This window comes from Colletotrichum tamarilloi (genome assembly GCF_030869305.1).
Source record: "Colletotrichum tamarilloi strain Tom-12 chromosome Unknown Scaffold_105.1, whole genome shotgun sequence".
Taxonomy (NCBI): Eukaryota; Fungi; Ascomycota; class Sordariomycetes; order Glomerellales; family Glomerellaceae; genus Colletotrichum; species Colletotrichum tamarilloi.
Genome location: NW_026849488.1, coordinates 76,034 through 98,361, shown reverse-complemented (window position 1 = coordinate 98,361; position 22,328 = coordinate 76,034). Strand labels below are relative to the sequence as shown.

The following is a 22,328-nucleotide window of genomic DNA, read 5'->3' as shown; positions in this document are numbered from 1 at the left end:
TCTTCAGTTTTCCCGGAAATTACGGGCCGCCGGAAACCGGCACCCTAAGTACCTCAATCCGCACATACCAAGAAAGTCGAAGCCAAGCTGCCGTAATCGGTTGCGTCGGAAAGTTGAACAATGCACCACATCCGATCGTTCTTGGCAAGCGGGATGGAATGTTCATCCCATATTCATCAAGCTTAAATCATCTTCAGTCGACGTTCGTCGTCCAAACCCCATGCACGGGTGGTCAAGTCAGTTTCGGATCTCAGAGGGTGTCCCTAGATCGGCCCCAATGGATCGCCCAACGGAAAGTTCGACTCGGCTCGTATAGACGGTTAAGGTTTTATTAATCATGCCCGTCCTCGGTCCTTCAACATATCGCACTCTCACCGGATGATCCGGATGTAGGGTTGTTTGGAGTTTCCGTTTGTCTTGCGATTGAGATGCTAGAGTGGTTCCACGGGATAACCTACCGATGAGTTTAATTGAGGAGGGTTTCCTAGCCCAATTCCTCTTGGAAAGCTTAGCATTCAGGGGCATATCGACGATAGATTAGGGTTGATTGCGTTTGAGTTTCAGCGAGAAGAGTCGCCTATGATTCATCCATGCGTACCGTGCCAGCAATCGATTCCTTATCTAACATGGTAAGACAGTCATCGGCTCGGATTACGAGAAGCTTAGCTTGCGGAAGCCAAACGTTATCCTAGTAGCTAAGCTTCTTGCTGTGCATTGGGCAAACTGAAATATATGGTTTGAGGAACCTTTGGTAGCCGATGTTGCAGTGCTGTCGGTAGCTCATCGTCCAAAGCCATTGGCCCGTGTCAATGCCAATCTGAGGTGTTTATCAAGATCGGTTCAACCCTCCTCTGAAAGAGGTTCTGGTCAACCTTATTCAGCCCACCAACTTTGTGTCACCATGGTTTCCGCGATGTCCATCCGTCACCTGTTGCTGGCATTGTTGCCTTGCACCACCGTCTTGGCCGATTCTTGGCGAGTCGATGGCTTCAACCCGGTCAAGAAACTTGCGGAGGCTAAGCGGTTGCCTGTACGCCGCCATCTTGAGCGTCGTCAAAACACCGAGAAGTACCAATACCTGAATGATAAGACTGAGAGTATGCCCACCCAACCTCGACTTCCCCCTTCCGTAGGCTGATATTACAAAGAGTACCTTGTGAATGGCACGTCTATTCCACTGGTTGACTGGGATCTGGGCGAATCATATGCTGGCCAAATCCCGATCTCGAAAGCATCCAACGAGACTCGTCAACTCTTCTTCTGGTAAGTATATATACCTGTCTAAGTCGCCATCTATCTTACAATATTAACACTCATTCCAACAGGTACTTCCCTAGCACCAATCCAGATGCATCTGAGGAGGTCACCATTTGGTGAGTTTCCTCGAACCCCAGGAGACATTTCCTTGGACCTAGTCGCATAATGACTCCTCTGCAAGGTTGAATGGAGGCCCGGGATGCAGTTCTTTCATCGGACTGGTCCAGGAGAACGGACCTTTCACCTGGTTCCCTTCAGCTTACCGTCCGGTTTACAACATTTTCAGCTGGTCCCAGCTCTCAAATGTGCTCTACGTCGACCAGCCCGCTGGCACTGGCTTCTCAGTCGGTAAACCTGGAGTCAATACGGAGGAGGAGACCGCCCAGCAGTTCCTCGGCTTCTACCACAACTGGATGGAGACCTTCGGAACCAAGGGCCGCAAGACTCATCTCACTGGCGAAAGCTATGCTGGCCACTACATCCCCTACATTGGTGACGCCATGATCAAGTCCAACCAGTCTGCCGACTACAACCTCTCCGGTGCCCTGATGTTTAGCCCGTACATCAGATCTGATCCTGGTGACTTCCAACAGCATGCGGTTTCCTTGCCCTTCGTCGAGGAGTACAACAATGTCATGGGCCTGTATCCTGGCGTTGGCAACTATTACGACCGGATCAGTGCTGCCGACAAAGAATGCGGCTACGCCGATATGCGCGAGAAATACTTCACCTTCCCTCCGAAGGGTCCTTTCCCACCCGGAAACAACAGCGATGACTGCGCAATCTCGTCTATTGTCTACGAAGGTCTCGCGGAAGTTAGCCCTTGTGCTAATATCTACCACATCTCTCAGGGCTGCCCCAATCCATCGGATCCCCTCAGTTGGGCCGCCGAGGGTGACAACGCCTCTGTACCCCTCAGCTTTGACAAGGCAGACTGGCACTCCTACCTCAACCTTCCGGAGATGCGCAAGGCCATCCACATTCCCACCGGGCAGAGAGACTGGAAGAAGTGCTCCGATGAGAACCCGTTTGGTCCTACTGGCGATGTTAGTCTTGACCCCTTCGCCTCCGGCGCTCTGACCCGCGTCATTGAGCATACAAACAACTTCATAATCGCCAGTGGCAACCTTGACTTCCGTGTGCCTACCAATGGTACGCTCATGGTGCTTCAGAACATGACTTGGAACGGACAGCAAGGCTTCGATGAGTTCCCGTCCAAGACCTTCTTCCTCCCTACAGCCTACAGCGACCTATCTTCCCAGAGTGCGGCTGGAAAGATTGGTGATTGGGTTGCACAACGTGGCCTCACCTTCGCTCGTGTTTTCAATGCCGGACACGGTCAGTAACCAAGTCAGCCAAGACGAACCCTACCAAAAATGTACTAACCTTCGGCTTCATAGAACTCCCTCAATACGCTCAAGGAGCCGGATATCGTCTCCTAGAACAGCTTCTTGGCCGCGTTACGGACTTGACCAGCGATCTCATGTTTACTGCCCTTCCAGGTGACTTCACGGGGTCAAACACAACGCACGGGTCTGCATCTCACTAGAAGGCTTTAGCGGGTACCTTATATAAGTCGGCATTTTCAAAGCTCTCGGGTACATGTACAATTTAGGGTTTATTTACGACCAAACTTTACCACAGTGTATATAGATATCTCAAGTTGTCCATGTTGCATAGCAGGTTTTCTTGCTGCTTGAATACAAAGTACCTGAAACTCGCCTCCGAAGACTTTCTCATTGCAGCACAGAACTCTAACTGGTCATTCTGGTGTTGTGTATTTCCGTGGCTAGCAGAGTGTCTTTTGATGATAGTGGACGGAGGTTCAAACGATCACTGTGCTCAGCCCTAGCACGAGTGTTTGGTCTGTCATCCATGATGCCATCTTCCAAACTGCCACAGCCGAGGATTTCCTTCCAAGAGCGACATAATGAGACAGAGACTTTGACACAGACGTGGCGAAGTGCAAAGTCTGAAGCCCTTCTTAGAGTGTCGGGAACAATAGGGCAAATTAATTTTAGACATAGGCCGTCCCATGAGAACAGTAATAAGACCTCGATCTTTCCTGGCGTCCATAAGCATCTGATTTCGCTATTAAACCACAAGCGACATAGTATGTATTCTCTTCGCGCTTAATCCTTCATTCCGTGACGAGCAGCGTTGGTTATTGAATGATCACCAAGACAGGTCAACACCATCAAAGTTTTTAAACCTTCCACTAACGACCTTCGTAGCGTGATCAATGATACAGGCCATTCCTGCAACACTTTCCTTGACCGCAATGGCTCCCATACACTTAACATCAGGCGTTCCGATATTCTTGGTTAGCTCGGCAGACATATCTATCTCGACCAAACCAGGATTGAGGACAAGCGCTGTGAGCCATGGTTCCTCAATGCTCAGCCTCTTCACAACCTAGATGAGCATTGCCTTGCTCGCTCCGTACTGGCTAGTGCTTACCCTCGGCGGGAACGATTGGGCCAGGCTATCCTGCATACTGAGGCTTCCGATCACCGAGGACACAGCAACGAACATCGGTTTCTTGCTTTTCATCTAAAGCGGGGCAGGTGCACTGAACAAGAGAAGTGGCGCAACGGAATTGATCTTGACATGGTCTAGCGCCGTAGTGGAGGAGATGTCGCGGATCGGGGCGCTGATGTGTGAGATGCCTGCCCTAGCGATGATCGTATCGATAGTGAATATTTTATGCTCCTTCTGGAGGAGTTCAATAGCAGTTACGGGATCCTCGTCGATAGAGGAATCGATTTTGATGAGTAGGAGGGTGGAATTTTCCGAAACTTTCGCCTAGGGATGTCCTCTTTCAGACCTTTCAATTCATGTGGGCATCATCGTGGCCTTAAGGTCCTTGCAATCTCGTGAGGAAGTTATGAAGCAATGAGCTAAAGTGAGTCTACTATATATTCTTCCTGGTTTCACGAAGTCACCACAAGGCCGTACAGTAGATATATTCAACATTAGGATTTAGTTTGATATCTCGACAGTGAAGTTGTCTGCGCACCGTAACACTGACAGTGACGAACGTTACGCCGCCGATGTTCCAAAGGTCGGTCTAAGAGCCACAATTCCTTCAGCTAAGCTCGTGGTTTGATGCTCTGAGGCGTTGAGAAAAGGTCTCCTGGGTCAACGGCGCCCTTGATCTTCTCCAGTCTTGGAAGGTTGTCACCCCAATACTTTTGCTGCGGGATTCCCTTGATCCTCAGGTTGGTGTATCCTGCGTAGGACAGGTACTTTTGAGGCTCGTTTCTCTGATACTTGAGAACAGCATTGTCGACGAAGTCGTATGTGATAGTCGGAGTGGTGGACTCAGTCTGAGCATAGACTGCAAAGAAGTACGCCAGATTCCGATGCGGGAACGCCGTCAGACCGGGCGCAACATTGTTAACGGCACCTCCGTAGAGATCGACCAAAACGAACCAGCTCTTTGATCCCGAGTCGGTGCCCTGAAGATGTTCAAAGACGGCGTCGATGGTGTCGTTGCTGGGCAACGTCGAGTAGGCAACGGCTGTGTCCTTAGCATAAAAATATGACTGCGCGGGGAATATGTTGGAGATAGTGTCGAAGGTCCTGTTCATGTGCTCCATCCATGTCAAGTTGGTAACAGTATTCTGCTCTGTTATTCCTTTGATCAATCTGCTGAAGTTGACCTTGCTGTACTCCGATTCCGTGCCAAAATAGACGCCACTGATTTGCAGGGTGTCCTTAGAGATGATTGCGACAGAGGACAAGCGCGGATCAAGGGATCGATTGGTAGTAATCTGGTGGTAGGCCTTGAATGCATCCGAGAGCTTCGTCGGTTCTGAAGATGTAACGGTGAAGATGAAGTTAACAACCGCGTCAGGTTCAGGCTGAGTCCTGAACCAGAAGCTGGTGACGATTCCAAAGCTCGCACCCGCTCCCCTTAAAGCCCAGAAAACCTCTGGACGATGTGATTCAGATACAGTTGCAATAGTACCATCTTCCAGGACAATTTCTGCGGCAACCATCACGTCGAGCGAAGTACCAAGAAGGCGGCTATGCAGTCCAAGGCCACCGACGGTAGCGTGGCCGCCGATTCCAACAGTGGGAGACGATCCGTGAGGCATCCATCTCTTTCCGTTGGCGTGAAGCTTCTCGCAGACATCTTTCAGTCTGTTTCCCGAACCCACTTTCGCAATGCCATCGGGGCCGAGCTGAACATGGTTGAGATTCTTTACGTCAACTACGATAGCTCCATCATTGCCACCAATCCCTGGGTCAGTAGTCAGTACACTTGTCTGGTCAAAAACTTTAGTAACAAAGGAGCTGACCTTTGTTCGTGTAGTCGTGTCCTCCACTTCTAGCTTGCACCTTGCGATCGTATTGAGAAGCACAAACAACAATGCTCGCAACCTCCAAGGGACTATTAGGGTAAAGGATGGCAAATGGCACGTATTGAAAATTAAGGTTGTATAGCCGAATATGATCGGCCTGGAAACCAGCTTCATTCGAGAATTTGGCCCTCTCGGTTTCGCCGCCAACAGACTCTAAAAGACAATCTTTCAGGTCCGTGGCGGCATGCACCTTTGTAGTGGTAAGAAACCATGTCAAAGACAGGATCAGAGAAAAGCAATAGCGACCCATTGCGAATTCTAAGTATTGACCAAGTTGGAATGAAATGTTGTAAAAAGTTAGCTTGAGAGATTGAAAGGTTTCGTTGAGCTGCGGTTTCAAAATGCCCTTGAAAAAAACTTTTCATCATCGCCCTTTAAGTAATTACCATCGACAGACCACGCCATGGAGGTACGGACTACCAGAGGAGCCGAAATCCCGGCGGCAGCCCAGCATTACTGCTGGTGATGGTCCGCTAGACTGAAGCACTTGATAGCTCATTTCTTGGCTTTTCCCTTTTCTCGCTCTTAAAGTTGAGCAGTTCCGTGGTCAACAGTGTGGGCTTTGTGAAGATTGGCCCGCATATGTGCGAGTAATAGCGGCAACAAGCACACCTGCCCAAATGGGCCATATGGCTCAACTTTGAGATGGACAAAAGATACACAACTACAAGTGTCCGACTTGTAGCTTTGTTGATATCGTGTATCGCAGAGGCTCTAGCCCGTAAAACTACTGAGTTGCAAGCAAAGGCAGCAGGTAGAGCGTTTCAACCACGAGCTCACGTCTCGCCCTTCCGTCGTCCTTCTCATTTGAGCAGCATGACTGGCTCTACGATAACCCTTTTTGCTGAGCTCATATCACGGTCGCGGCTTTCGAGCAAAATCCAGGAGTCTTAGATATTTTTGTGTATGTCTTGAATGAGATCTTGTTTTTCTAGCGCATCCCCGATAGCACGCAATGATTTCGACAGCCCGAATTGTCCGGGCCAGCCCAATTTTTCGTCCGACATAAATATCTCGGCGGCTTCCTCGGATGAATTGACCATGCCGGTACTTCGGGCTTCTACCACACCTTCTTGTGAGACAAAAGGTCAGCAACAGGCAAAGAAACCTCTTTCACTGTCGTCACTGAAGCACCCGAAAATTCCGAACTTGACTGTGTCTAGATGTCGGGACGTGGTATTGAATCCCATGCTGGCTCGAACTTTGCGACTGTTTCACGCCCACGAACACGGACTTGAACATCTTACCCAGAGTAGTGATGCGGAGTAGAGGTATAAGCTACTATAGAAGTAGATCCACGTCTACAAACAGCTAACTTACCTAGTTATGAGCAAGATCCATGTTGCTGAGGCCTTTTGATAAGATCTACTGCCATTTACGTCATGGAGAATTTGGATGACTTACTTATTTGAAGGTGGCTTCCATTAACAATGTTTTGATCAAGCCCTTCGATCAGTGCGTGACCAAGCCGGGAGGCAGGCACATGCCAGCTTTCATCCAAATTTCATCCATCACGTGAGGCGACGTCAAGGCCATCATCCTCAATTGGGTTCCTCGGTGCCCTCCGTAGGTCTATGTGCTGTTGCGCGTGGACACTCCCCAGGGATGCCCCTAACGAAACCTTTGCCCAAAGCGAATGAGATCCACCACGGTTCGTAGCAATCGGCAGGCACTTCCGACGAGATAGCTTCACAGCTCAAAATTCAACCTCGGTTTCCCGGCGCCACCAACCCAAATAACGCATAAGATTAGTAGTAATATGTTCTCAATATGTCCTCCAACCTTTCCTATTTCAACCAAAATCCCGAATACCCTGTAAATTCAATACCAGCGAAAGCCCAATAAACTTTCTCAAGTATTTTCTAGCTTCTTCTAATGTTCGGTCGTCGATCAACAATATTACGCGACCAAAACAAGAAGAATCTAGATGCTTCCTAGTATCCCGCAACGTGGGGCTTCAGGAAAAGTTCTTATTGGGAAAGGCGCTAGAAAACGTAAGACTGCAATAGTGAGAACGATATGGACAAGGCTTTATAATCCCATCGGCTACTCCATAAAGCAGACTCGCACATCATGCAAGTGCATTCTGAAAGAGCGGGGTGACAGACTGACGATAAGTCCGAACGTGACCGCATCCTTTTCCGCTATAGTAAACTCCTCCATTAGAAAGCCGACGGGATACATTCTAGAAGTCCCATGGAACGAGAAAAGTATCTTGCCAGGTTGTGGAAATAGGTCTCCCGCGGAAAGCGATGCACTACGCAGAGTTGCCTCGCAAAAAATATGACCAATGCACCAGCCAAGATTTAGAGTATACTACTACGGGCGGCACGGTTGCTCCCTAAGAGGCGTAGCTGTTTAGTGCTGAATAGGAAGCTGGTGTCCCATTACGAAAGCTTTTGCTTTGTGGTACACTCAGTTGCTTTGACCGGCTCAAAACATGATGAGGCACAAACCTGCTTGATGGGCTGTCGCTTTAGTTCCTGTACGTCTATAAGAGCGGGGCTCTTTGGCGAAGAGCACTGCAAGAAGATTTTCCGACGATGGAATAGTGTTCTTGTTGTCTTATGTTTTTGTTGTGAGGCGGGTGGGACCGAGATGCATGGCGTTGCTCTAGTGGGCCCACTTTCGGCGCGTCCCTTCATGAATTATGCAAATGGTCGACGATGTGTCTGAATCTGGGGGTATTACCGGAACGGAGCGGTCACGACGACGGCTACGCAGGCTAACCACTAAACTCCGACTGAAAGAAGGAAATTGGGAGATTGCTGACAATGGAATCGCAGAGCCGAACTACAGGATAAACAATCGCGTGAAGAAACTGAGCGTGGTGTAGAGCACCCTGACACAGAACAGCAGATGTATTATTACCCGCGTGCTAACTCACGTGAACCTCACATTCTTCTTCGTCCTGTAAGTAGACACTTACTTCGTGACTTCCATTTTGGGAAGCTCAAGCCACTTTCTACTCATTTGGTATGGCCGTTGCTGCACGCCACAATTCGCGACAGATCCCAATAAGGAGCAGGTACAAGACTTTACCGCCGCTGCAGTACAGGAAGTACTGGTATAAACGAGTGAAGGCAAGGTCTTAACAATGCCTCAACAGTATATTTGGTAGACTAGAATGGTTTCGACGGCGTAGAGTGAAGAAAGGCAATGAGGGGTTGGAATTCCATGCAAGTAAGCAGGTAGACCAAAGCAGATTGAGTGCCGATATCATCACCAGGTATGGTCGGAACCATTCTTTACATGTGAGGTCGTTGAGTGCTGGTTGTGTTGAGATCGTTGTTCTGAGGCGAGAGCCCGAGATGCCGCGCCACACTGTCAGATGCTATGGCAGATAATCGCAGGCGTTAAGCATGGTGTGGGCGAGGATGCAGAAATGATCTTCGTTGGAGATCCCGACCACCATGATCTACAATGGGAAAAGAACATTATCTCAGTGATTGCGCGGGGGGAGATATACCTGATGATCGAATCGTGACCTACGTCTCTCTTAAAATCCTTTCCTAAGAAGGACGAAGACACGGCAAAAGAAAGACGCGTCAACGCCGATTGATCTACTCATCGCGTCCAAGAAATCGAAGCGACCAAAGTGTAGACGGAGCACATGGCAGACCACGGATCGAACGATTGAGCAATTAAGGCAATGTTTATGATGTCCCCTGTCGTCATCATCCAAAGTCAGGCGATTTGAATAATCGACAATGCGAGCTTCGCCGACCAATGACGATATGAGAGGCATCGCTATGTCCTCGTCTGCCGCCGACATGATCGGAATGAAGACTTGCCGCTCTCTGTCAGTAGTGTTCAGTCGTATCCAGTTTCCGGCATGGTCGACTTTCGTCGACATGAAATCCATCCGTGTCTTGAAAGTCAAACGGTCATCGTATCGCTTTCGTATCAGAGCCTGTCCTTGGAGAAGCTTGGAATCATGACGACACATGAAGTTTAGTATGCGGATGGTGGCGATTACGAACTACGTCCTGTAATAACAACTCGGCGGCGTGAGGGTTGATTAGGTACTGGGCGTGAATAGGTTATTCGGACTGCGCCTACCAACCATGCCAACTAACCGAGTTTAGTTACATCTGTAGCCGTACCAGCCCGTAACTTTTCCAGGACTATGTCGGCGGGTACTTCTTTCGTCGTACCAAATGGCCTACAATGTTACGCTGGATGTGTCTCTGTTCTCGCATGTCACCCAAGCGTGATCTGCACACCATCTGAAGCAACCCTTCCCCACGCAACTTCCCAGACTCGCCCCAATGCCTTGCGGTATGCCACGACGTCTCTCCACTCAACCCACAGGACGTTGACAAACTTGTACTCCCCCCTGTGCCGCGCGAACTCAGCTTCCTCCCACCCATCAAAGCCAGCATCTTCTCTTGGTTGATTCTCCGCAGATCCCGCCGAGATTTCGACCAGCCCGCACGTCTCGCCGACTGCTGCTCCGTAAAACTCATCGGAATCTGAAGAGGCAGCGTTGAGTCTCAGCACGCCAGCCCAACGGCCATTCGAGTCGCACAGAGTCGCGCATACGCACTGCGAAGTGCGGTGATCGTGGAATAGTCTGCTAATTTGGAGGGATCCCCGTCGGGTGAGACCATGCAGGTAAGCGGGCTGGCACGACGGAGGACTATCGTTGATGCTGGCCATTGTGGCTAGAAGGATAGGAAACCAGAATTCCTGTGCTCCCGCCTGAGGATGAGTGAAGTATGGCTTCTGGACCCTTTCGCAGTATTTCTCACACCACCCTTTTGATGCCGGATCATCCATGAACTCGGCGGTCTCATCTCCCACTGGAAATCGTTCCCCATCAACGGTCAACGAGTACGACCACACGACAGTCCGCCGGGTCTGCCAAGAATCAGGCTGCCAAAAGTCGTCCGAATCGCCGGGGTTTCCGCCGCGCAGATATCGATAACCACTGCGCCAGCTCTCGGACTGAAGATTCCCCTGCCACCCCATCCACGACCAACTCGGTAGAGCGGAGGAGAGATGGCTAGTGCGACGGACTAAAGGGTCGTAAGGCTGCCATAGCAGCGCGGCGTCGAAGAAGATGCGAGGCAGGCCACAGATAAAACCGCCGGGAAATGATTGACCAAATGCGGATAGGACCCCAGCGAAAGCATCGTGGACGTCGTGGTCGTATGTTAGGACTCGTTTGTTATACAGCGCGACGAGCCTGGCGTACCGGTGAAAGTCAGGCCACGGGGAGACGCAAGGTAGAAGCTCAGTCGACGATGGGGCAGAGACTCTATTGTCGTCACCGTTCTCGATACTGTCGTCCTTGCTGTTGTCCTTGCTGTGCTGCTCATTCTCTTCAACGCCACTACAAGGCCCCGTCACTATGTGTTTTTGATTCTCATGCCAGGACGCGCAATGACACTGCCAGTTGACGGTATCATTGTGAAAAACAAGTTGTCGTCGAGAAAACATGAGCTCTTGAAACGTCCAGCCTCTCTGACACCACGCCGTGTTGACCAAGTCCCGAGCATGCCCCTCCATAATAGCGCGATGCGCATCCACCTCTCGTTGACGGCGAACGTTCGGCATCTCCGTGGCGGAGAAAGTGTCAGGCACGACGGGCGGAGGATCTGTGTCCTCTTGAGGAATAGCTAGTGGCTCGTTGACAGGGGATGGAGGCGAGTTCCATTCGTTTACCACCGGCGACTCGACTTCAGTGTATGAGGGCGACGCAGGAAGAAAATTGGGTGACTCGATATCCATGGGGGAAGGTGAATCGTACGGTGAGCCGCACCCTATGTAGTGAGGTGAGCCGCCGTATCCCATAGTGAAAGGCAGGTATTGCTCGTTGGCTGCCATATGGTCCTCATCAGCATCAGCTTGTTGATTTCGATCCGATTGGTATCCATAGTACAAAGGTGAGCCGTAGTATTCATCCTCTGGAGACACTACTCTTCGGGGAGAACGCGGCAGCCCCTCCCTAGACTCTCGCAGACGTTGCGCCCATTCCTTGGGGGAGACCGCCTCCAGACAAGGCAGCGCGCCTTGGCCGCTTTCGGCCCCTTCTTCCTCGGTCTCATCGACCAGCCCATGATGTAAAGGCTCATCCGCACCGCGCCCCTGCGCAGCAACAATAGTCAGGGTGGCACCGCCGTAAATGTCCGCCATACCCAGCAGCTGAGCAGGCTTCGCATCCTTGTCATCTTGCACAATACAGAGCCTATCAACCCAGAGATATCGCTCACCAAGAAGCCGCGTCAGTTCCATAGCTTCCCATATCGTAGCTGGAATATCCTGACCATCAAGAGCCCCCGGGCTCTGAAGAGCGGCGATGTTGGCAAGCGTCGCGGTCGCGCTTGACGCCTGGCCCCAGACATAACTCAGCGCCACGTAGGGATACAGTGAAACAGAAGAGTTCTCCTCTTCACTGTCATCTTTCACTGCGACTAAGCAATAGGCACGCACGTCAATCAGCCACAGCGGACGAGCAGCACCTGGCCGCGGGGGAGGAACACAGTGGTCGCCGTGGGAGCTGGCGCAGGCGCGCAGCCAGAAGGCCATGGTAGACAGGCGCAAGGCATGTTTTCCGGCGGGAATACGTTCTTCGATGGCGTGGGAGGTATCCGGGCGGTCGAGGTACGGCAAAAATGGGATCAGATGCTTGGGTAGACGACGTAGAGGCGATGGCTGATCATCTGGGATGCGGAGCGAAAGCGACATGCGCCGCACGCGCCCTGCGAAAGGCTCGACGCGATTCATACGGTTGAAAGCGCCGAGGTGATGGACGACCAGTGGCCGCCATCGTGACCGGTGTCAGCTTTGGCGAGGGCTGGAGTTGTTGTGGAGCAGTCAGATTATGGGGCGGCTGAGGGGTTCCATCCGGCTCCGGCATCCGGCGGAGGTCGGAATTTATGGGTCCTTTTGGGAGGCCCACTCCGCGGGATGCGCGGCCTTGGAGTCTACGAGCGGCGCAACTATCGGACGAGCGTAGTCCAGATTAAGTAGGTTCGGCCCCGTCCACCAAGCTTCCTCCCCATACTATGGCGCCGAAAAATGATCGCTGGTCCGTTCGGTGTCCGAACGCGATACCGAAGTCTCTACGAAGACGGCGGGCGAGACGCAGTGCAGACAAAGTCATGGCGAAATGCGGCACCAAAAGACCATCTTCAGCTGTCAAAGTTCGGCTCAAGCTCCGTTGGCGTGATTGATGCAGTGGGTTTACCAATATCATAGTGTGTTCTCAAGATGTAGTGCCGATCTTGTCCGTCCGCTTCGGTGGAAGAGCATGAACAAATAGAAGCATTAATACAGCTCATCCAACCCGTAAAAGACAGCTTAAATCCAAAACTGCATCAAAGAAGAGCTTCCAACTTCTCATAGGTCGTTCGTACTAAGTTCATAACACAGCCTCCGATTATTCATCTTCAAGCAAGAAACTACCATCATCTTACTCTCCATCAATCCAGACACCATCATTCCCCCTTCACAAATCCTTTACAATGTCCACCCAACCCGCCAAATACACCTCCAAACTCGCCAACAAACGCATCCTAATAATAGGAGGCTCCTCAGGCCTAGGCTACGCAGCAGCAGAAGCATCTCTCGAACACGCCGCCACCGTAATCCTAGCCTCCTCCAACCCCTCCAAACTCGCCGCTGCCGAAGCCCGCCTGCGCTCAACCTACCCCTCCACCAAGGACCACCAGCTCAGAACCCACACAATCGACCTCGCAGACCTCGAAAACCTGCACGCCAACCTCACACGCCTCCTCGACAAAGCAACATCAAACGGCTCCCTCAAGATTGACCACATCCTCTACACCGCAGACGCATCTTCTCCCCTTCCCTCCCTCCCGGACACGCGACCCTCCCACATCACCGCGTCCCTCTCCATGAGAGCCTACGCGCCCACGATTCTCGCTGGCCTCCTCTCCACGGAGAAATACATCACACGCGGACCAGACACCTCGCTGACCTTGACAAACGGCTCCAGCTCCCACAGACCCATGCCAGGCTGGGCCGTCGCCGACTGTGCCTCGGGCGCGATGGAAGGGCTGGTCAGGGGCCTGTCTTTTAACCTCGCCCCCGTGCGTGTGAACCTCGTCTCCTCGGGGCCTGTGACGACGGAGCTGTTCCAGACGCTGCCTGAGGCGGCCATCGAGAGGTTCCGAAGCAAGACGCTGACTGGGAGGCTTGGACGGCCCGAGGACGTAGCGGAGGCGTATCTGTATTTGATGAAGGATGGGAACATTACTGGTGCGACCATCTTTACTGAGGGTGGAAGAATCTTGTCATCGTAAGTGGCGTTCTAGTAGGGCTCTTATCATTCATGGCAAAATCAGTGTCACTCTTTTCGCAAGAACAATCTCAAACACACAATAAAACTTTTGCTTGGCTGGCGGATCATTTGCAAGTGCCTAGTAATATACATTTTCCCCTGTTTTCAAAACTCCGGGTTGAGAGTAAACGCTCTAATGCAATACTCAAGACGATGTTGTCTACGCTGAAGCCTTTCAGCTTCTATCATGCAGGGTACAGTCACCTCACTGGTGCAAGGCAGCCCGAGCATCAACCCCATAGCCGTCTCTGATCTGCATCTACATCCGCGTCCACTGCAGCATGTCTCACCAAGCTTGAAAAACTCTGTACCATGCTCGAGGGGACATCGCTATCAGTGAACTGATCAGACGGGCTGTCACTATCAAAAGATCCCAATGAATCCTCCCATCCCAAGGATTCATCGCAATCCTCGTATTCCATGGGGCAATCTTCGGCAGCGTATGCTTCGAGGAACGGTGTCGGCCAGGGCCGTAATTGGTCAGCCTGTCTCCTGTTGTTTCCTTCGCGCTAGGGGATGCAAAAGTCGACCCAGCTACCAAGGTAGTCCAGACGATTACCAGCGTTCTCCTGGCTCTTGTAGATTTCCTCAAACTCATCAAAGCTGAGCTTGCCCCAGCCGCCGCGATCGGCAGCTTCCTTCTCGGCTAAATCAAGCCGTTTCCATTCCAGCAGCGTAAAGTGCGGAATGGTTTTTGACTCCTTGGAAGACTTCGGTGTCTTTCCCTGCAAGGGCGACTTGAGTCCCTTAGTCGACAACGAGGAGTCGTCTGAAGTGGGCGGGGTGCTTCCAGGAGACATAGGCTCATCCGCCTCGCTATTCGGACGGAACTGAGGCATAGTAGGGTCCCGATACTCGACTTCCTCCACGGTCGAGACGTCTTCCTCGTTGTCTTCATTCACCTCAACATCATCCTCATCCGAGTCAATGACTTCTTCCACCCTCTGACGCTCTTCTGAGATGGGAACGTTTTCCGTTTCGCCATTCTCCCCGATTCTGTAACCGCTAGTCATCAGAAGTTCTTCCAGGGTTCTTTCGGCAACAGGTTTATCCTCGTCTAGGGCCTTTCTCGGTTGCCGTGGCTCGACCACCTTGCGCTTCGGCTCAGCGACAGTCAAGTGCTCGAACAAAGGCCTGTTCTTATCTCGTTTTGCCTTGGTCGCAGCTGCCTTGACGGCCAAGTTCTCCTTGTCCTTGAATATAGCGTCAAGGAGCTCGTTGAAGGCCTGCTGCGTGACCTGGTAAAGGATCTCCCTGCCTGCGTCGCGTTCCTCATCAGGAATCTCCATGCCTCCCCAACGCTCGGGCACGCTCCTAGAAGATGTCGAGGGATTGGATCGGATCTCGTAGTCATCCATATCTTCTGCGAAGCGAACCTTTGACGACGATCGAGATCGAGGAGGTAATGTCTGCTGTTGTGCCGCCTTTGAGCTTTCCGCAACACCATTGAGGTTCACCAAGACATCTTCATCGGATTGCCAGCCATCGGGGGCAAGGCCACCCTCTTCTTCGTCAAGGTAAAACTGCCTTCTCTTCCATCTGTCGTGCAACTGTTTTCTAGCCGCTTGCCGCCTTTTCCGCTCGATATCGGGGGCCATCTGCCTCTTATGGTTGATAACCTGAGCTCTGAGCTGGCTCTCGGTAGGCATTGCGTTGGTGAACTGATCGGGATCAACTCTCTGATTGTGGTTTGTGGTGCCGTTGACTTGTGCCGGGTCGTCACCTGGTTGACTCCTGTTCTCCGCATCCGAATTGTTGTTACCTCCTTCTTCACCATCTGAGCTGCCCATCTCAATCTCAAAGTCGAAATCAATGCCATTGCGTTCACGACGTTGCCCAGTAAGCAGAGCAGGAAGGTCGTCAATGGTGGTAGGCGGGTTCAGCAGAGCATCCCAGTATGGCGTGTCAGGCTCGCTATCAGGAGATCGCATTTGGAGAGACCAGGGACTTCCAATGTAAGGCGCGAACAGCCGAGTAAGCACATCCTCTCGTCCTGAGGTATCGACCCTATTGTCGCTCACGACACCACGCCTACCCGGTTCCAGCTCCACATCTCCATTTGGGTGGAAGATCTTGCCCTCGCTGCGGTTATTGCCATCAGCGCGAGGCACTCTACCCTCTCGGCCAAACAGGCTACTCAGGGGTTGTCTACTAGTGACGAGCTGCTGTGCTTCGGTGCTGCCCATAAGCTGATCGTCGAGTCCGTCGAGAATGTCGCGGTGCATCTGCTTGTAGAGGACGTAGTATGCGCGGAACATACGTAGGAAGTCGCGGCGGTTGACAAAACCGTCTCCGTCTATATCATAGCCTTCGAAGATTTTGCGCAGCTTGTCCTTGCGTTTGCGGTATGCAAGACCGTGGAGAAACTCTGTGAAGCCAATGAGGTCGTCGTTGTTGGTGTCATAGAACGAGAACATGCGGTCGTGGATGAGGTTTGGTGTTGCGTGTCTAGAGCCACCCGATGGAACCAGGCATCGCTCAAAGGTCTTCTTGTCCATGGCCAGCGCCAGCTCGTCGGGGTCCTCGCGCCATTCCGTGTTCGCCATGTACGTAAACTGTTCCCAGAAAGCTTCAATCTCGGGCCTTTCGAAGCCGGTTTCCCTGCTAAGTCTAGCCATCAAGCCTTTAGATAGATTCCGTATTTGTGTATCAGGGTCACCGGTGTACCAAACGGGCTGCATCTGGCGGGGTCCAAAGGGCGGGGCGGGCACTTTGATTTTGTAGAAGATGTGAGTCTTGATGTGGACGCCTTGGGATTCGCAGGTTTCGCAGAGGTCAAAGTCGGCACAATTGGCGCATCGGTATCGGACACCGCGGATGGGCACCATGCCGCAGGCATTGCATGCGCATCCTCTATGGACGCACGCGTTTCGCCTGGCATTGTCCTCCGATACCCTAAACAGAAGACTGACGATGTTGTGACCAGCTCGCGCTTGGGGTTGCATGCTATTAGGGTCGTTCCACCATTCGTCAACCGTTCCGCCGTCAACTATCGTATCGGCGTCGTTCGCAGGACGCTCTGCGTCGAGATCGACATTCTCGTCGCCATGGGAGCCTTCGGAGGAGAGTGAATTGCGACGTGATCTTCTGTGGTTCCGGCGGACGGCATTGCTTCGGTGAAGGCCTGGGCCTGGGACCTCATCGTACTGGTCTCTGTTGGCCTGGTAGGTGTAGTAGCCCAGAGACGCCGCAGCGACAGCAGAGAAGAGGACCACGGCGATGCGTGGCCGCGTCAGGGTGTCGGTTGATGGCAGCGGAAGCCACATGATGGTGCCTAGACGTAGCTATACGTGAAGCATGTTGAGTGTTATTTGAGGCTTCGCATTCGCGTATTCGAATGCTTGAATATCTAGAGAGACAAATGTTTGGTGATGCTGGTTTTTCTGGATGATGCTAGCTGATGAGAGGTGTCGTTGGTGATCGTCCAGCAAGCGAAACGGCCAGCAGCAGCATGCAGGGTAAGCAGCGTCGCAGTTGCGCCAGCTATTGATTCTGCCGCTTTGGCCCACATTGCTGAAGAAGGCGGTCAACCACATGGCAGATGTCCCTTGGCGTCTCCATCAGTCAGCAAGTGGCTCGAGCTCCAACTGTCCGTTTCCAGTATCGTCTGTGGCGGTACGTATCCCTCGAATACCACCACGGATGGCTCTCCGGAAAGTCAAAGGCTCAAGTCGTCTTACAATAGGTACGCCATCTTCAACTACAATGGGACTATTACACTTATCAGTACACGTGAAAACGAAGGAATAGCTCTCTCATATAGCAAACTACAATATCCCAGCTTCATCTGATATCCTTCTACCCGGAGATCATCAACTTGAATGAACCAACAGCATGCAACGTCCTTGTCAGTGTTGGAGCTCTGCCTGCGGTGAATGAGAGCTCCCCGATGCCGAGGCATAGTCAAAGTGGGACCCCCATGTCGCACGATTCTATGTTACCAGAGTACTTCCATTTCCACATATCTACCCATGTCACATCTGTACCTCTATAACCGTCGCCTTCGATGGACAACGTCACCAGCCGCCTCTTGCGCACCGCATTGCGCTTGACACAATCCCATGATCGCATTTAGTCTCTTGAGAGCCCGCATGTTCTGCAGTTCTGTAATTTAGACAAACTGATCCGATTGCACAGTTTCCCCCCTCCACAAGGACGCTAAAGCTACAAGTTGTTATTAAGAAACGCTTGCTTCTTTCGTCGCATCTTTCTTAGGGCGCAGGGATCTATCGAGAATCGAGCTTCCCTCTCTCTCTCACTCTTCAGCTCACATGCCTAGCTCATAGCTCTCATACACAGCCCCCCCTCGAGTTCAATCCAAACTCATCTGTAACACCTTTCAACGCCACTCATCCGGGGTTCTCCAAACATTTACAGATTTCTTTATTCCGACCACGAAGAGTACATAGTATAACCACGCTGAATCCACCTGTTGGGTCATCCTAAGATCCACGGATCTCTGAATTTATCATCTATAATCCCTTCCAGAACAGCAGCCATGGCGACAAAGTAAGCTTCAACCAGTCATCTACGTAACAGCCATGTATGCTGACGAGATGACCAGAGTACCAGTCTTCCCAACGGCGGAAGAAACAATGAGGCATCCCTCATACTCCTCAACAATATGGAACCTCGAACCCGATCGCAAGGGAAAATGTCCCGTCGCTAAGGACCGAGGTGGCCCCTTCAACATCGCCTGGGAAATTCACGGTCACGGCCCCTCAAAGATCATAGTACGCAATCCTCACCCACTTCCATGTTTTCATTCCCGTCAGACCTTGAACTAACACAAACCCCAAAAGTTCATAATGGGCCTGGCAGGCCTCAAAACCTCATGGCAGCGCCAAACAAAATACTTCGGCCACGACAACGCCTCCAAATACTCCGTCCTCATCCTCGACAACCGCGGCATGGGCGAGTCCGACGTCCCCTACATCCGCTACTCCACCTCCGAAATGGCCCACGACGCCCTCGAAGTCCTCACCCACGTAGGCTGGACCGCCTCCCGCTCCGTCCACCTCTTTGGCATCTCCATGGGCGGCATGATCTCCCAAGAACTCGCCTTCGCCGCCCCCAACCTCTTCGCCTCCGTGACGTTGCTCTGCACGGCCCCCTGGATCGAAAACACGAAATCTCTCCTCGAAAACATGCGCGACCGCGCCGCCATGCTCGTCCCCAAATCGGCGGACCGGAGTATCGCGGATACCTCGCTCAAGCTCTTCCCCGCCGACTGGCTCGTCATGCCCGACGAGGCGGCCGAGCTGCCCAACGATGCGACGTACAAGTGTGGCCCGGCGGACGGCGGGCAGGGGTACGGTCGGTTCGAGAGTAATTTCCAGCGGTTCCAGGCGCAGGAGCTGATCAAGAGGAACACGCCTGGGTTGTTCAGTATCCGTGGGTTTCTGCAGCAGCTCGTTGCGGCGGGGTGGCATCACAAGTCGCCCGCCCAACTAAAACAGCTCGCGGACCAGGTCGGTAGGGAGCGCATCGCCGTCATTCACGGACTGGGCGATGTCATGATTGACTCGCATCATGGGAGGTTACTGGCTGAGCATCTGCAGCCGGGTGTCGTAGAGTTCGTGGATGGCATGGGGCATGCACCCATTATGGATAGGGTGCCGTGGATGAACAAGTGGTTGGAGGAAAGGATCGCAACGGTGGGAAAGATGAGTGCTTAGGATTGGGTGGATTTGGTGTAGCCGCTGGGCGGAAACCCAGAGAGCAGAGCATGGCAGATTGTGACATGACACACGATGAAGAGTAGTCATAGCTCGTGATGGCTTGATTCATTTACTGTGATACCTCACATTCATCCCCTAACGCCGGTATGCATGCAGCTATTCGCTGTGCTCACCACCCTTGGGTTTTCCTCCTCCGTCATCCGCTCATAATCTCATGCGACTTACAACATTACCAAGCCAATGCCACTCAGGTTCTCCTCGTCGAGCTTGTTTCTCCGGTCCACGCCGCCAGCAATAGGAGCCGCACGGTAGTTGAAGAGGTAGTAGTGGAGCTGGCCGTCACCGGGGCCGAACTTCTGCTGCTCCAGGAAGAGGCCGTTGTCGAGCAGCGACAGGCCGTTGAAGACATCGAACTTGTTCTTCTTGCCCAAGATCAGGGCGTCGCCAATAAGGGAGTTCAATCGTGTCTTCAGGGCGGCTTTGTCGAGGGGCGTGGTTAGGCCAACTTCGGAGGCGTAGTACCAAAGGTAGGCGGCACGAACGACTTGGTGCTTTGAGCTGTTGATCACGGTAGACTCGAGGCAGTAGAAGGAGAAGAAGTCGGTGATCTTTCCATTGGTCTAGCTGGATGTCAGTATATATTGGGCAGAGAAGGGATAGGGACATGCAACGAACCTCAACGACATATGTCCAGATGACCTGCTCGCCAGGGGCATTCTTGTCGTGCAGGAACCAGTGCCTGAACTCGTCCTTGGAGAACTCAGGGGCCATGTCGAAACGCTTCAAGTACTTGGCCAGAAGTTCGTTTGCGGCATCAAGGTCCTTCTCCTGGAGCTCGCGGAGGCCCTTGGTCGACGTGTTATCCGGAAGCTGGTACTTGCGAATCTGGTACTGCGGCTTGCTATTGGGGGGCAGGGGGCTGAAACCGACCTCGTACAGCTTCTGCCAGTTGAGGGCGCGGTGGAAGTAACGGCATGTGCTGACGGGCTTGGGCAGCACCACACCACCCGTGTAGAGACCCTGCCAGATCTCGCGCAGGTTGCTGCGGCGGGTGATCTCCTTGATCAGCACGGGAGCGAGGCGCTTGCCACGGAGCTTCTTGTGGACAACCATGAAGTTGACCTCAGAGCAAGTGACGACGTTCTTGCGCACGCGCAGGTTGACGGGGATGGCGGAAATGAAGGCAACAAGCTTTCTAGACTGCGTTGCGCGAACACCAACGTGCCACTCCTTGCGCCAGCCAGGAGCCATGAGGGCCCTGCGAAGATGGTTAGCTTAGGCATGTCTGCATGTTACTTAAAGCAGAGCACTTACCATTTAAGCATGGCTGGTGAGTAGTTGAAGCGGAACATGGCCTCGTCGTCCTCGACATAGTGGCCGTTGAGCAGCTCGTACACCTCCTTCATCTCCCCCTCGTCCTCGAGGTTCATTGTAACCCACTCGAAGCCAGCGACCATTGGCGACGCCTCCGTAGGAACCTCTTCCACCTTTTGAAGGCGGATTGGGCCATCCTCAACCTTAGCCTCCGCCTCACCAAACTTGGGCACGGGTTGCGTGGCCCAGAACTTGTAGCTCGCCATATCCTTGGCATTCTTGCCAGCCGAGGCCAGACCCGTCATGATGTCCTGCAGATTCAAGTTCTTCATCGCCGCAGCGGTCTCCTCGGCCGACTTGTTGCTAGAGCTTCCAACACCGAGCTCGTTCGCCAACGCCGGGTTCAGGGCGAGAAGCTCAGTGAGCTGTTGGGGCGTCAGACCACCGATGGCCTCCTTGATGGCAGCCTCCGGGTCGCTGGGCTTGCCGGTGAGCGCATCCTTGACCTTCTTTCTCTTGGACTTCTTCTTCTTCTTCTTGGGAGCATCTGCAGTTGCGCCGGGTGCAGTCTCGGGCGCATCCTCCTCCTCATCGTCCTCGGACTCGACCTCGACTTCCTTGCCCTTGCCCTTGTCGCTCGCCTCGGCAAGGGTGTCGTTGGCGTCTTTGACGGCCGGGTCAAGGGGTTTGGACTCTTCGGCAGGCATCTTGTTGTCCTCTATTCGACGATTTGTGGTGGGAGTGGTCGATTTTCGGGGATGTTGGTGGGAGCTTCCTGGAGCTCTGTTCAAGCTTGCGCGGTGGGAGTGGCGGGGAAGAAGTTTTGGCGCGAGAGAGGACAGTTTCATGTGCCAGCTGTGCTCCTAGGCGGTACAGGCTCCAGCTGTGTTTGTGTGACTGCATCATGGCGGGGTCACCTGCTAGGGGCCATGGCACTGCGGGGCAGAAGGTGCCAACCCGCGGTGCGGCGATCAGTCCCCTCCTAACACCCTGGCGCTAAACTGCGAAAGACTGTCCATGACAACGCATTCTGGACGACTTGTTCAAGAGTCACTGTTCAAAGTTTAGCGTGTTCACTCAGGTAAAGGGGCCCATTTCAATTGAGTTATTCGTGCTTCAAAAATTTCAACGGTGAAAAATGAAACGTTCTTCATTCTCTACTTCTGCTTGTTGGCATTCATCGCTCCCTCCTGAGTGACATGACTATATAGACCATGGATAAGTGTAAATACCTCATGAGATGTTATCCGCGAGTGGTGGAATATAATCAAAAGGGCGTCAAATGAAACAATAGTTTGCTGCATACTCTTCTGAGGCGATGAATCATTGAAAAGTCTGAGTAAGTCCCCTCAAGATTCATAACCCAGAGTTTCACGCTATTCTGTTGGTATTGCG

At 52.5% G+C, this 22,328-nt stretch overlaps 7 protein-coding genes across 7 annotated transcripts; 3 read left to right on the top strand and 4 right to left on the bottom strand.

Annotated features, from left to right (window-relative positions):
* Positions 1-901: 901 nt before the first annotated feature.
* CTAM01_13812 (carboxypeptidase cpdS) lies at positions 902-2,806 on the top strand (the record flags this gene model as incomplete). Its single annotated transcript, XM_060529814.1, has 5 exons — positions 902-1,097; positions 1,149-1,263; positions 1,326-1,373; positions 1,439-2,595; positions 2,658-2,806. The coding sequence occupies 5 exons, from the start codon at positions 902-904 to the stop codon at positions 2,804-2,806; spliced, it is 1,665 nt and encodes a 554-aa protein (XP_060375639.1).
* Positions 2,807-4,349: 1,543 nt separating this feature from the next.
* On the bottom strand, positions 4,350-5,877 carry CTAM01_13811 (FAD binding domain-containing protein; the record flags this gene model as incomplete). Its single annotated transcript, XM_060529813.1, has 2 exons — positions 4,350-5,506; positions 5,565-5,877. The coding sequence occupies 2 exons, from the start codon at positions 5,875-5,877 to the stop codon at positions 4,350-4,352; spliced, it is 1,470 nt and encodes a 489-aa protein (XP_060375638.1).
* A 3,953-nt stretch (positions 5,878-9,830) lies between these two features.
* CTAM01_13810 (heterokaryon incompatibility protein) lies at positions 9,831-12,359 on the bottom strand (the record flags this gene model as incomplete). The annotated part of the gene is made up of 1 exon (XM_060529812.1): positions 9,831-12,359. The coding sequence occupies one exon, from the start codon at positions 12,357-12,359 to the stop codon at positions 9,831-9,833; it is 2,529 nt and encodes an 842-aa protein (XP_060375637.1).
* Positions 12,360-13,099: 740 nt separating this feature from the next.
* CTAM01_13809 (short chain dehydrogenase) lies at positions 13,100-13,900 on the top strand (the record flags this gene model as incomplete). The annotated part of the gene is made up of 1 exon (XM_060529811.1): positions 13,100-13,900. One exon carries the CDS (start codon positions 13,100-13,102, stop codon positions 13,898-13,900), a length of 801 nt encoding a protein of 266 aa, XP_060375636.1.
* Positions 13,901-14,447: 547 nt separating this feature from the next.
* CTAM01_13808 (uncharacterized protein) lies at positions 14,448-17,204 on the bottom strand (the record flags this gene model as incomplete). The annotated part of the gene is made up of 1 exon (XM_060529810.1): positions 14,448-17,204. The coding sequence occupies one exon, from the start codon at positions 17,202-17,204 to the stop codon at positions 14,448-14,450; it is 2,757 nt and encodes a 918-aa protein (XP_060375635.1).
* Positions 17,205-18,436: 1,232 nt separating this feature from the next.
* Positions 18,437-19,616, top strand: CTAM01_13807 (glycylpeptide N-tetradecanoyltransferase; the record flags this gene model as incomplete). The annotated part of the gene is made up of 3 exons (XM_060529809.1): positions 18,437-18,447; positions 18,503-18,671; positions 18,741-19,616. The coding sequence occupies 3 exons, from the start codon at positions 18,437-18,439 to the stop codon at positions 19,614-19,616; spliced, it is 1,056 nt and encodes a 351-aa protein (XP_060375634.1).
* A 131-nt stretch (positions 19,617-19,747) lies between these two features.
* On the bottom strand, positions 19,748-21,640 carry CTAM01_13806 (uncharacterized protein; the record flags this gene model as incomplete). The annotated part of the gene is made up of 4 exons (XM_060529808.1): positions 19,748-19,775; positions 19,845-20,239; positions 20,295-20,877; positions 20,934-21,640. 4 exons carry the CDS (start codon positions 21,638-21,640, stop codon positions 19,748-19,750), a joined length of 1,713 nt encoding a protein of 570 aa, XP_060375633.1.
* Between the last annotated feature and the right edge of the window lie 688 nt (positions 21,641-22,328).